At 41.5% G+C, this 14,747-nt stretch overlaps 2 protein-coding genes across 4 annotated transcripts in view; one reads left to right on the top strand and one right to left on the bottom strand.

Annotated features, from left to right (window-relative positions):
* The window catches only part of LOC102459799 (uncharacterized), a 44,901-nt gene extending 38,397 nt beyond the window's left edge, over window positions 1-6,504 (top strand). Inside the window, exons 6-7 of the mRNA XM_075906725.1 lie at window positions 4,636-4,726; window positions 6,258-6,504. Coding sequence (XP_075762840.1) covers window positions 4,636-4,726; window positions 6,258-6,504 — 338 coding nt within the window. The remainder of the gene's footprint in view (window positions 1-4,635; window positions 4,727-6,257) is intronic.
* ABCG1 (ATP binding cassette subfamily G member 1) overlaps window positions 300-14,747 on the bottom strand; it is an 88,777-nt gene continuing 74,329 nt past the window's right edge. For all 3 annotated transcript variants that reach the window (XM_075912224.1, XM_006126120.3, XM_006126121.4), the window contains exons 8-15: window positions 14,461-14,575; window positions 13,742-13,890; window positions 13,486-13,587; window positions 11,540-11,708; window positions 10,323-10,423; window positions 9,263-9,421; window positions 8,365-8,483; window positions 300-7,176 (exon numbers count right to left, since the gene is read on the bottom strand). In XM_075912224.1, the coding sequence (XP_075768339.1) occupies window positions 6,948-7,176; window positions 8,365-8,483; window positions 9,263-9,421; window positions 10,323-10,423; window positions 11,540-11,708; window positions 13,486-13,587; window positions 13,742-13,890; window positions 14,461-14,575 (1,143 nt within the window). In that variant the 3' untranslated portion in view covers window positions 300-6,947. The remainder of the gene's footprint in view (window positions 7,177-8,364; window positions 8,484-9,262; window positions 9,422-10,322; window positions 10,424-11,539; window positions 11,709-13,485; window positions 13,588-13,741; window positions 13,891-14,460; window positions 14,576-14,747) is intronic.

Raw genomic sequence — 14,747 nt, 5'->3', positions numbered from 1 at the left:
CGCCTTGCTTAGAGGACTGTGGAAGAAAGTAGAGATGCTGGAGGAAGGCACAGACAAACAGGATGTCCTGGTAGTTGTCAGAAGTAGAATACTAGGATGTGGATAGGTGTATAATGGAAACCAGATACCTTAAGTGCCTTAATTCACAGGTGGAACTAAAGAATAATGCATTGCCATGGATCCATGGCAGAACTCCACAGATTGGGCGTATATGTCTCAGAGTAGTCTGTGACAGTCCAGATCGTTCAACAGTGATATGCTTGTCATTTCCAACTGAGAGTAAACAAGAACTAATGCAGTCATCTGAAAATAATAATGTTTTATTTAATTGGTTACATCATCAGAAGTGTTCTCTATTTTCAGAAAACAAAGCCCTAATTTGGAAAATAATGCACATACAAAACTCTTACAAGTATTTAGTATACAGAAATGTACAAAGCATAGTTTATTGTTAGAATGCCCCACATCCTAAAGTTGGTATTCAGGTCTATTGTGCCAACGAGTATGAGCTACAAAGATGATAAGCAACCTGAAAAAAGACAAGGTTTATATACCTCTACAACAGTGCAAATATATCACAGCACGCAGGCAACAATAGTCTCTAAAGAAGCATAATAAAGTTGATTCCTAGTAATGCATTTTGCATCACAGAAACAAGAGAACAATTATATATCAAGATATACAGTGTATGCACAATTTTGCACACTGATTTAAAATGTTGCTTGCATTGAATCTTGCTTTTTTAAAAAAAGTTAAACAACTCAATAACAAATTCAAGGGCAATATCTCACTGTAAGTTCAACTGACTGAGATCAGGTATTGCACAAACAGTCTAAAACAAGTTAGCTAGAGTCCCAGCTACACTGTAGGACTGATTTTTAAAACATACTACAATAAAAATGATCATTTTCCTTCCATATCAGAAGGCAACACTAGAAATGCAATATATTAACTTTTGTGGCATGCTTTATGTGCACTTTTCTGTCAGAGCACATTTGTTATTAAAATTGCATTCTTTTTCAAAATATTCCCATTAGTAAAGGTTGACATAATTAGAATAAACACAAGTAGAGGGATTTTCTTAAGGAATAGAAAGAAGTCATTATAGCATTTACATATACTGTGTTCCCAAAAATAAAAGTAATGGTGCAAAAATCATGATTGTGAAGACAGCACAAAGACCTTTCAGAAACAAGCCTTTTATCTTGTCTCTACAATACACTTAAAATACATTTTAGATATTGGAGGAAAGGCAGAGCAGGGATAACACCATTAAACCCAGAACTTCTGTTTTGCAATAAATCAATGAATTTTGCAGACAGAGTATTGGAATACCTCGCATTGACGCCAAAGGCTCATGTATGCCATTCTTTTTCCTACACTGTACAGTGTGACATCCAGTGAATAAGGACACGATAGTTTGGAGTCAAAGGGTAATATTCACCCTGTGCAGAGGCCTAGCAGAAAGACTATGGTTAAGAGCCTCAAAGGTAGGTGTCTAATTCCCAAGGTCTTAGTTTAAGACCCAATTAAAGCTGTGGATAGACCTTGGTGCTGGCCCCAGGCACAGGGTAGATTTCAGTTCAGAAGCATATTGAATTTGATAATTTACATGAAAAAAAAGAGACTTGGAAAAAAGCAAGGACCCACTGAAGGAAGATCCTTTATATGAAAATAAAATTAAGTATTGTACACAACACAGGTGCTGACATTAGAAATCAAAATTAGGGCTCATGCTCTTCAGCACTTTTGCTCTTAATCTACGTAACTGCTGCATGGAATATGTACAAATAAGTAGAAATGGATCAGTGACTGCACAGAGTTAAAGTTGTGGCTAAAAGTAACTGCATACTCATTGTATGAAACATAGTAGTCCAAAATCTCCCTGAACGTAACACGTGAAAATTATCCCTACTACATAAAAATGTGTTTTAAAACCAGCACAGTCTGGATTCAATCCTCAAAATTTGGCAAAGTCCTTGAGCACATGCTTAACTTTAAGAAACCAATATTAACCTCAATGGGACTTAACTACTTGTTCTATGTCTGCACTGTAGGCAGATCTAAGAGGGTCTCTCTCAGGCCTGGGCAATAATTTTTGTACAGGGGCTGCTTCACAAATTTTGGAAGTGGTTGCAGGCTGCCCCGAAGCGACGGGACCTCTGGCGGAAAGGTCGGGGCCTCGGGCAGAAGAGGGCACTTCTCTCTAGATGCGGCCTGCCTCTGGCGGCGGTGAGGAAACTTTGCATGCTTCTCCACCCCCTGGCTCTGATTGGCCTGGGAGTGGGGGAGTGCATGAAGTCTTTCCCCCTGCCTCCACCCTGCCAGCGGTGCGTAGTGCCTAGAAGGAACCACTAGCCATTTTCAACAGCTGGAGGTTCCTTCCAGGCACCACACACTCCTGGCGCTGGGAGAAGACTTCATGCGCTCCCCCTACCCCCAGGCTAATCAGGGCCTGGAGATGAGGGAGTACGCAAAGGCTCCTGCCCCCCTACCCCACCCTACCTGCAGCCTATAGTGCCTAGAAGGAACTGCTAGCCATTTTGAACAGCTGGCAGTTCCCTCTGGTGCTGCTTGTCCTTGGCAGGAAGAGAGACTTTGTGCACTCCCCCATCCCCAGCTCTCAATTGGCATGGGGACGGGGGAGTGGCAGGGTAGCCACAGGTCGGATCAAATTGCTTGGAGGGCCAGATCCAGCCCACAGAGCTGATCTTGCCTACCCCTGGCCTATCTGGTGACATGACAGTGTCAGGGGTTATACAACATATGGATGAGCATGTCAGAATATCAGCCCCGCTTACTACTTAGTTCCAGCGCAGCTTTTAAAAATGTCTTCAGTATTATCATACATTCTGAACAGCACTTTAAAATGTGTAAACCAGGGGCACGTCTATACTTAGAAGATCAATGCTCTGGAGGTCAATCTTCTAGCGTTCGATTTAGCTGGTCATAAACTTGCTACATTTAACGCTGAGGACTGCTCACATCCATGTCTGGTACTCCTCTTTCTACAAGGAGTAAGGGAAGTGGATGGGAGCATTTGCCCTTCACTGTGTGGATACTGCCACGGCTCAGCTTAAGGTAAGCCAACTCCATTTTCTGTAGCTGGAGTTGCATGCCTCTTCAGCCAACCTTCCTGTTCTAGTGTAGACCAGGCCTGTGGGAGCACCGCTGAAGTACATATAGATAGGTCAAGGCTCCATAGCGCACATACAATCTTGTTTTCTGGCTGCCAGTGGGTGTAGGGAGCACTGGGTCAAAATTTGTCAATGTAAACTGCATAGGGCTTACTGTCCTCACCACAGACACCATAAAACAGCAGACCAGTGTTAAACAAAACAAGATGAAATGCTTCCTAGAGACTCTTGGGGCAGCTCCCAGCATGAGCAATGGAAATGCTGGGTGTGCAGGGAAGGCAAAATCAACCCTGATGTTTGCTACATTAAAATAAAAGATGTACTACCTCATGCAAGAGGCCAGTGCAGCACTAGAGTAAGGGCAGTGTCACTTTTAGCCCATACATAAGCAGAGTCCAAGACAAACAATGGGATGTAAATTTTCTAATAGGATTTTATGTAAAGAGCTGCAAAAGGAACACAGCTAAACAGCTGCAATTAAGAAGAGACTAGCCTGATGTTAAAATTTAAAATAATGAAAAGATATTCACTCTGAGTTGGCAAAATCAGTGTAAACAGTGGCTAGAAGCAGCACAGAAACCATTTTCCTCATGGTTCCTAAGTTTTGGTGGTTGGTGCTGGTTTTTTGAAACAGGAACTTGAGGCCCTTGCTATATGCGTAAGCAGGGGCTTCTGCTCTAGCTTCCATGCATTGCCAACTCCATTGGATACAACCCACATCTTCACGTACACACGTTTAACTCCCAAAGCATGGGCTGAGCCAAAGGAAGGACTTGGCTCAGGAAAGCATCCCTACTTAGGAAAGCGTCAACGCATATGTTTAAAGCCCAGTGAACTCAACAGGACTGAAGCACGTGTTTAACAGCCTCCCTGAATAGGGATGGATTTAAGAACATGCCGAGTCAGGGCCCCAGTTGCCAGATTGGGTACCAAATGGGAGGTGGCAAGTACTGACTAACTCATCTTAATCCTTTGTGAACGAATCCAATTATCTCAAAAGACTGAGACTCACTGAACACTTACTGCAGAAGGGCCTCATAGAACTTAACTTCAGCCCACTGAATTAGCTACTTTCATAGATCCCAGGGATGGAGATGTCCTCTTGATTTGTCCACTACACGTCTATTGTATTTATCTGGAATTTCAGGGGGGTGAACAAATGGAAATGCTAAGGTGAAGAGAGCTAGGAAGTTGAAAAAAGGAGGCACATGTTTGTCAGGCCACTTGGAGGGTTGCATCCCCTTCAAAAGGATTTTCAGTGGGACTGTGTTCATAAACACAAGTTCCTGAACTCTCCTCTTAAGCCCTTTACGGTTCCTGAACATCAGGTCATAGAATGAAATGAAAAACTTAATTTGTTATTTTTAGATTGAGGAAAATATGAGTGCCTTATTTATGTAGAACAATAAGCTTCAGTAGAATTCATTTATTCAATGGGATTCTACAATATGAAAAATATACTTTAGACAATTTTTTTTTTTTGCAAAACTTTCTACAGCAGATGCTTGGATAAACATGTCTAACAAAAAAATGACAAAGCAGGCATCTTTTGGAAACACTAATGGAGGACAACACTTGTTGGACATAAAGTAACAGTACATGAGAACATGATACTGACACTAAGACAAGAAGGTCTGCAAACAATGTACAGGCATGGGTGACCAGATGGTAATCCAGAGCTCTCACATTCTTAAACTGGACTGAATGGTTTGATAGGTTAGTACTATTGTGCGTCAATGGAGTATCATCCAGAAAGTCACCTGTTTAGTTCTCTATAATTTGGTAAATGGTAGGTTGTTTTCACTTTGGTATTTTGTAAATGAAGGGTTAGTAAATGCACAGTGTGTGCTGTGAATACAAACCTATTTAATGTCATATATTCACACTCAAGGTTGAGAGAGAAAGTTTGCAACAAATGGGTAATATGGCAAATGTTTGCCTGTTCACGCCTAGTCTGAACAGCCCACAATATTTACAAGTTTGCTCACAATCCTGAATTATGCGAACAGTGTTTTGTGAGTGAATTTCAACCAGTGAATTGTGTGTAAACAGTTCACTCATGAGGATCGCTCTGAGTATCCCCCAGTTGGCTGCATGAGGGTGATCTATGCAGGATTCTGTATCTCTTATTGTATTTCTATGGTAAAAATTTTCACAGAAAAATCTGGCTCATAGTGAAGCATACGGCTTGCTTCCCTGGGAAATGCTGATGTCACTTCACTCATCGAAAAATAATTCCAGACAAATTGGGTTTAATACAGAGAAGTGCCTGGATTTCCTAAAAACAGTCTATGAACAGTGGCTTACAGTGATTCACAGACACAAAAAAATCTCTCAATCACTACTACAGGGAATGGCCTTCCAAGACTGAGCTTCAAAAAGGAGTTTTACTGAAAGATATAAGCATGTCAACAGCAATGATGTTTCTCCAGATTTAGTAGCACTGACTGAGACCTCAGTTACATGGAGGTAAATGCACAGGAACTCTGTTGGGGTAGATCTAAGATAGATGAATACCAACGTGACGGATCAGAGCATGGGTCACTTTATTGTGAGTGAAATCCTGGCCCCATTGAAACTACCATTTCCTCCAGCAGGGGTCAGGATTTCACCCTGAAATTTGAGAAGAAGAGTAATTATAAGAAGAAGATAAAATGATTTAATCAGTTTTGACCAATTCCCATGTGGCTAGGACAGGTTAGATTTGGAGAAAACCAAAACCGATTGACTGCCATTATTTATGTCATATCACTTTGCCCCTGCATGCTAGGGCGAATCATCTATATAGTTCATTGCGGAAATCTTAAACAATTCCATGCAAATAACCACAAATATTCTAGTACAAACGTGCTATGCTATCAGACTTTGATCTATGGGCTAGCTTTATACTCTGCTTTCACAATTTGAGAGAGAAAACAGCCCTGGAGCTCATTCCATTTGCATTCACAAGAGGTAGTTCACGTGGCTTGAGCACAATTAACATATTAACGGTCACAAAAAAGGTGGGTTTAAAAGACATTTCAAAAACAGATTTTTTTAAAAAAATAAGAAATTATCTGTGGAAAGCTTAAATATTCCTGACCATCTGTGCTCTATTTTTTTTTTTTTTTTTTTTAACAGGTATACACTTCTGCCTTTTTTCTTGAATATTACAAGGTCTGAGTCTGAGACCATCTCCTTAAGTAAAGCACCAGATACACACACAAAAGTAACATGTAACCCCTATGATTTTTCTTTACGTATTATTCATCCCAATTTAAAAAGACATCTTTTCTTGAGCATCATCACGTTTACAGACTTTGGGTTTGGATGGGTAATTCCTGTGGAAAAGAGAGGCAAAGCGATGCATAAAAAACTTCAAAGATGACACTCTGAATGAAGCCATAATGCTACTTTCTTTGCATTCTCTCCAGTACGTACTTGACTGAATGTTGATCACTAATCACCAGCCATTTAAAGCTCTGTCTCTCAGAACAAAGATTGTCTTATCACAGATAGTTTTCATAAAGGAAAATGGAACCATTTTTGTTGCAGTTACTCTGTTTCAGAGTTGAAACTCTACATTGCAAAATTCCCTTCTACTTCTTCTTCCTAGTTAAAGCTAGGAAGTGTAATGGAAATGTGACCCAATCCAACTGGACTGATTTAACACTATATATCCACTAACCCAATATGGTTCTCTGTGGGCTGGATCATAATAGCATCTGTAACTGGGCACTGGCCACCAGCCTGCAACAACGAGACAATAACAAGTGCCCTCTACTGCATGACTAAAATTTTTCCTATTGAATAGTTTTGTTTGGTCTTCCTTTACCTCTCTGCTTGGATTTTGTATCTGAGAACAAAGTAGGCAATGAGACGCAGAGAGAAGAAGAAAATTCCAAGCACAATGAAGTCCAGGTAAAGTTTGGCATTTTCTACATCCAGTTCTCTCAGGATGGCCTCTGATTTTTGAAAGTGGCAGGTATCATCTTTGTCGCAATGAAGATCTTCTCGATCTAACCCATAGATAGAGAGAATAACTCCCTCAAACCCATACCTAGAAAGGAAAGGATAGATTACAAAGCCTCGAATAGAATATTCAAAAACATTACAGTCAAATTCCCTAAAAGGAGAACATTATTTAAAACAATCGGAATAATCTCTGTTTATATTAAAACAACATCTCAGTGACTTTATATATTAATCAAGTCAATTCTAATAAAGTGCATTTTAAAGAGAAAATATACTTAATGCCTGGATGTAGTTGTATTATGTGATGGGAAAGAAATTGAAATGTCTCATCCGTACAGTCCTCTGCACACTTCTTCTGCTGCATAATTGCCAGGAAACTTCCCCAAGCTCCCTCGTCTAATCTGGATCCGGTCTCACATAGGATCTGATCATGTAGCAGATGGCCTACTATCTATGGATCTCTGATTTCAGCAGGACTCCACATGGGTTAGTCTGGGGCCTTAGGGACAAAACCTTTTTCTTCCATCCTGACTCCAGCTACCATTCCTGTCTACACTGACTTCTGATGAGTCTCTGGATATGAGGAATGAACTTGATCTGGTGAGTTTGCAAACCAGAACAGAGTTTGACATGAGTTGTCTTTATAGTTCTACAACCTGGAAAGAAACTATGTTTCCCACATAAATCTGACGTTAGCATTATCTAGGACATATACAAATATTGTTCAAGTGGACCTTCCTAACCCTCTTCCTCTGGAGAAAACCCATTGGGCATCTACAGAAATATCAGTAATAAACTGGACAAACAGGTCTTTATCCAAGATGTCTGTCTGAAGTAACTGTCACTGAGGTGTGCCATGACATACACAGTAAAATGCTAAATAGTCTCCAAAGTGCAAAGCTGGCAGCTCCATTAAAGTCTTGTTATAGACACTGTCCTCACTTTTACCTGTCAAAGCAACTTGTCCACCAAATGCTCTGCAGACTTGAATGTTGTGTGCAATCCCACTGAATTCAATGGGAACAGACATGACATAAACCAGCCCAGATATTGGCCCAATACACATAAAGCCATGCTCAGATTTTTCTTATTTATTTCATATTGTTGTACATACTTTGCACAGTGAAATAATTTGGCATTACTCTTTTATATGCATTTCCAGCAGGAAATATATCACATTAAATCCTAAAAGAATGTGCTACAACTATGGTAACCTTAACCTGGAATGTTTTGTCTTTTAGTGCCAAGAGATCACTGGCTTCCCACACAGTACCTGACATATGAGATATAGGACATCCATTGGAGGTATGCTGGAATGGTGTCAAAGCTGACAAAGAATCCTGAGAAAAGGAGGACTGGGATGGCTGTAACTGGACCCACAAATGTTGCCACCTAGAAAAAGGAGGGGGGGAAATTATGTCTCCTCAGACAGCCAAAGAAATGTTCAGGAGCATTGGGGGTACTCCCTGATTTTAATTTCTTTACTGGGGAAGGTGGTCTTTAATTCAGCAATCTCCCTCTAAGACACAAACCCTTTGTCTTGTGTCAAATTCAGACAAGCAGTTGAAGTTCCTTGTTAGTATAGCAGTATCTCCTGCCTGTCATGTGGGAGACTGGAGTTCAGTTCCCTGACAGAGGAGATGAAAATGATGGTCTAGATGATGCTTGGTCATGTCTGAGGGCAGGGGACTGAACTTGATGACCTCTTGAGGTCCCGCCCAATTCTATGATTCACCCTGCTATGCTACGAAGTGGCACTGCAGTGTAACCCCTCCCCCCCCATAACAAGCCCTTCTTCCAAGCAGCAGTCATGTCTTCAGCTGCTTCACTCCCTCTATGCAGAGGGTCTGGGTTATGGCTTTGTTTTTGTGGTGAGACTGCTATCTGGCAGGTGAGATCTGGCATCTCATTCAGTGCTGATGCGCTTAAAGAGCTCATTCTTTCAAACGCTGAAATATCACTGCCTTCTTGCTATTATTTATTAATTCTCAAGCAGCTTTAAAGATACCGGGAAATGGCAAGAGAGCCTCTTTGCTGTTTATTTACAGGGGACTCGGAGTGAAATGAGGGGTCAGGTAACTTATAGCAGCAGCCATGGCAAGCAGGCGTTACGTAGCTGCAGCCAGAGGACGCGAGCTTCCGGTGAGGTCACAAGACACAAATGGCAGTACCTGCAATGATGTGGAGGCTGCACCTATCAGAAGACCCAATGACTGCGCCACCAGTGATGTCATCGTCCCCAGGGCTGCGAACAGAACGAATCGGAGCGCATCTGACGGCTGGGAAGTCATCCAATACACAATGCTGCAATAGGCTACAGGAAACATGATCTGTAGAAAGACCCATCAGAAGTTACGACACTCTAGAGTCATGCCAAAATTGGTACTGAATGTTCAGTGTTGCTGTAATAATATAAATATCTAGGAAGTATCCTACTTCGCCCACCTCTCTCATCCCTCAGTGCTGCACTCAAAGTGACGATGCTCAGAGGAGTTAGCATGTCCACTCCATCCTATCATGCATGCCCTGCTCCTTCTGCCCAAGGCCCTATCAAACCTATCATGTCCTGCATGTTACCTTAGTCTCAAAAACCAGCTGCCACTTGCAGGCCTGCCAATGGAGGGAAGGGAGGAGGGAGAGAGAGGGAAGGGGGGCGGAAAAGGGAGCAACTTCCCCTGGGCCTAGAGATACAAAGGGGTCCGGAGCTCCCAGCCACCACCGCTGCTACTGCAGCGTGACAGGAGTCCCAGCCCCTTTAAACTGCTGCCAGAGCACCACACGGCGTACTCTGGGCAGCACTGAGAGCTGCTTGGGGAAGATGCACCATGCTCTGGGCAGTGCTGAGGGCTGCCTAGCCCTGCTCCTTCTGCCCAAGGCCCCCGGCCTTCCAGGGGCACGAATCAGGGCCCCCTCACCTTGCCCAGGAGCCTGATGAGGCTGAGAGCCAAGTAGGTCACTTGCTATTAGCCCTTTGCAGCCATTGAACACAAAAGGAAATGAAAAGTGCCTGTCTTTTTTTAGTTTATTTATTCAAGATTTCTGTGAGGTCCTGCCATTTATTCCCAATCGGGTCTTTGATTGAAGCCAGAAAGCACCTACGCTAACACACAGGGACAGTTTTCCACTCCTCTGGTATTCAGATGATATAAAAATACTGGTGAAATGCTGATACCTACTTTATTTGCAAGTGAATATAAGAGAATGTATTGTAGTTCATTTCAAAGTAAATACCTGAAAAGGGACATCAGCCATGGTTTTAGCTAGGTAGTAGGCCTTCAGACTGTACCAGTAGTTCAGATGCTCTCTGAGGAATACTCCCATCTCAAGAGGAACTAGATAGCATAAAAATTAATACGCTGGTTACTTACACTGTTAGGAGTGTGACATTCTTGTGTATAATATCCCGCACGGCTGTAACTCTGAAATGCTGCAGTGCAATCCTGCAATGTGTCCTGAACTCAAAAACAATTGTCATACCAGCAACACACTCTCGGGTCTCTTGAGGCACAAGAGGTCAGCCTGGAGAGTAGCTCATTGTCCAGATACATGCCAGGCTGCTCAGATAATAGCTCGCCCCCCACCTATGTTGTTAAATGTTCAAAGCCACAAGTCTTTTCTCCTGTCATGGGGGAATCTAAGCTGACAGCCTACTATGTAAAACCCCACAGGCCCCTCTCCTGTTTATGGTAATAGCTCTGTAGTTAGAGTCACAAGTTAAAAAGTTTAGGGGTGTTATTCTAGGCCCTATCCATATGCATTGCATACACACGATACAGGGTGACATCATGGGCATCTTCCAACCATGGCAAATTCCAGACTAGAGCTGGAAAAGTTTCTCTGTCCTACGCAATTAGCCCTTGAGCTGAATGAGTAGAAAATTCACTCCAGGTGCATCATCACTGCACTATTTTGCAGGAACAACAGCCATTATTTCGGAAAAACAATACTAGTGTACGCACAGCAATTGCGTTATTTCAAAAGAAAATCGAAATAACAGAGGGCTTTTTCTGACATGTGTTATTCCTCATGAAATGAGGTTTACCACTCTTCTGAAAAAGCTTTTTCGGGAGAGGGTGCGTGTGGACTCTCCACTGCTGCTATGTCGAAATAGCTCCTCACCAGGACCATTCTAAGTTATTCCTCCCCAGTGCCTCCTGGGGTTCTAAACTGAGATAGTGCATCCACATTAGGGGAGCCTGCCTCAGACTAACTTTGAGGCTTCCCTATAGTGTGGATGTTCTATTTCGAAATAAGCTATTCCAGAAGATATCTTCTAGAATAGCTTTTTCCGAAATAAGCTTGCAGTGTAGACATACCCTTAGACATTTTAATTAAGAATAAAACCAAAAAGTTTGACATGAAATAAACACACTCAGATACTGTTTGCTTCACTCCAGTTAAAGTAACTTATTTACAAAAAATATAGCAACAACATGGTCAGTACTCACACGTAAGGACAGTTGGCATGAGAGCAGCAAACATAAGGAACAACATGGAAAAGAAGAGGAAGCCAGAATTGCTTAAGACTTTCTTAGCTTCGTTTCCAATTCCTAAATATAACAAGCCTATGAGAAGTCCAATTCCAATGTGAGATGTGATCCGCAAATGAGTCAGGACCTAGAGCAAGGAAAAGTAGTGTTTCTGATCAGCATGTTTGGATCTAACAGCTGCCACGCCACACATAAATTCAACTAAAATAGCCTTCAAAAATATTAAATAAATCCTAAAATGAGCTACTTAGAAATGGTAATTTTCTGTCAGTGAATTGGGCTTCAGATAGACAAAGCTACATGAATGGAATTTCTAGATCTACGCTTGCCAATCAGACACAAAAATCACTAGAAAACAGAGAAGTTTGCTTTTCGGGCAAAGGCTGAAAAAGAGGATGTATCCAAATACTTTTGACAACCTCAGTGTAGCCACGGGCATACTTCCTCAAGACAGGCAGACTTCTCTGCCTAACAAATAGCTGAATCATAATAGAAAGGGCTTTGAAAGCGAGTCAGGCAAGTTTTTTTGATCTTATATTGATGAAAAATTCATGGGACATAGACTACCAAGAGTTAATCACTCAGTAATTCAGTATCACCAAAATAAATCTGGCACAAAGTACAGAAACCAGAAGAAAATATAGAATAGTTATGTATTTATGATTAGACAAAAAAGAAATGTCCTTAAGTAAAGCTATTAATTGCCCAATTTGGGCATCCCCCTGGGAAGAGACAAGGAACCTATTATACAATGATATGGCAGTCATTTGAAGATATCTGTAGGAATTAAAAATATTTTTTAAGAGGATAATGCCTAGTTGAGTAATCTGGAGAATCTGAAACTGGATATACCTTTTTGGATGACATCATTCATAGACAAAAAGATTAATTAGGCTATGTCTAGACTAAAGGGCTTTTTCCAAAAAGAGTGGCTTTTTTTTTTAAAATTCACCTGCGTCTAGACTGCCGCCGCGTTCTTTGGAAATTAAATCGAAAGAATGCAGCGGTTTTTTCAACAGCGGTAAACCTCATTTTATGAGGAAGAACGCCTTTTTTTGAAAGTGCTCTTTCAAAAAAAGGTGTTATTGACCGCAAACAGGGCTTTTTCGAAAGAGTACATCCAGATTGCTGGGTGCTCTCTTTCGAAAAAGCGAATTGCTTTTTCGAAAAAAAATTGTGGCTGTCTAGATGATCTCTTTCGAAAGATTCTTTTGAAAAAGCTTCTTTCGAAAGAGGCTTGTAGTCTAGATGTACCCTTATAGTGCCTTAACTAAAGATTTTAGTTTACCATAATCAAATAGTGGGAACTTTGACCAATGGAGGCAATGGCCCTGGACTGGCACATGTGGAAATGCAGGCTGCTCTGTTTCAAAGAGTGGTGAAGCTCCTAACACAACATAGTCATTTAGAGACACAAAAGGAACTCTAGCTTAGTGCCCTGAGAAGTGCCCCAAAGTTCCTTACTGCTGTGCAGGTTCCATACACCCTAACATGTATGTAATGCTCACTGACTAATCTCCCTAACTGGCAAGCTATACAGTACTCAAAAAGAACAAATTTATGCCAATCCTCCCTTGAGGACACTATAATTAATAACAGCCTAATTTTCCTTTGCCTTGCAGTTTGTGGAATCATTTACTCTAGTGCAACTTTGCACTCACTTTGCCGTAGTGTAATGACTGCACAAGGTGTAGGGTAGCAAAGACTCAAGCCGCAGATGGGATTTTTCAGATATTTTCACTCTCTGGTACCATAATTACTGAAACTCAAAATACAACCTTCATGTATTACAATTCTGTGCCGATCTGCATGCACACATGGTGGATGCTGGAATTCAGCTCAGGACACTGCATCACCAGTACTCAAAAAGTGCCTTTGGCTACAAAAGTACAAAGCAGCCTTACCGAATCCCTCATGATGGTGAGAAAAGTTCTTTTAAACAGGATGCAGAACTGGGTGAGGCAGCTGGCTGAGAAGCTGTGGCAGCCTTCTGTGGATGAAGAATCCTGAGGGGACAGACAACACAACAAACTAACCTCCTTGTACTTTTCACTAACAAGCCCCAGTTCCACACAGCAGAACATACACATCTCTCCTCTACTTAAGATTTAGCTTAATTCTCTCAGCCTCCCTCCCCTTCAGAGCTTTGCATTGATTTACCTCTTCAGAGGGTCTGTGCCACAAGAAGGGGTTCAATTCATTCTCACCACCAGCATCTCTCTTGAAGTCTGTGCCGCACATCCCCTCTCGCGCTGCTCTTACCAGCCGACTGTTCTGGTCCCCGTATTCACCAGATGCAACCTCCATCACTACACAGAGCATTCAGAAAAGACTTACTCATTCTACACATGCATTAGTTACAGGCTTGGCTAGTGGGGCTACTGTCAATGACAGCTTTTGCCACTGATTGGGAGCAGAGGCAGGCCTTAAATGCACAATACTGTATGTAAAAAGCCTGCATCTTTTCCTGCTGCTAATACTTGTTAAATAAAACATTTTAAAGGAAATATAGTGAATGTATGTCTACCTGAGTACCTGTTATATGGAAGGCAGTCCTGTTTCTTGTGGTCCCTTCTGCTGCTTTGAAACACTTTGCTATTACTATAGAATGATGCAGTATTGTTTTTTCAAGGTCTGTGGTGCTTCATTAAAAAATTTAAGTTTATAGGAGTGACACATTCTGTCTTTCATCTGCTACAGTTTGCATCTCAATCCAAAAAATCACTAATAAATTCCACCACTAGATGGCATTCAAATTATTTACAAAAACAGGAGACCCATTCCACACTGACATGGTAAATTATAGGACAAAAGCCATCACTATTTCGGTTTCATTCAGAAGAACTAATCAAAAGCAAAATGATTCAATTTTTCCTTACCAAAATCTGCTGGATTGTGGTAGGTTGGACAGTTTAAACCCAAATCTCTCAAGTATGGGACAAGGTTCAATACTTTCCCACGGTAGATACATTGTCCTTGACTTAAAACATAGAGCTAAAAAATGAGAGAGAAAATGAGAAACCATCAGAACCTTTGTACATGTCTACCTGCTTTCTGCATAACAGCACCTGTAGTAGTCAATTAGCAGCTACTTGATTTGGAAGAATATAGTAATGGATTGAAAAGACCGGTCAATGCTGAACGTGGAACTACAGTTAATGGAAAC

This window comes from Pelodiscus sinensis, chromosome 1 (genome assembly GCF_049634645.1).
Source record: "Pelodiscus sinensis isolate JC-2024 chromosome 1, ASM4963464v1, whole genome shotgun sequence".
Taxonomy (NCBI): Eukaryota; Metazoa; Chordata; order Testudines; family Trionychidae; genus Pelodiscus; species Pelodiscus sinensis.
This window is presented reverse-complemented; position numbering and strand designations above follow the sequence as displayed.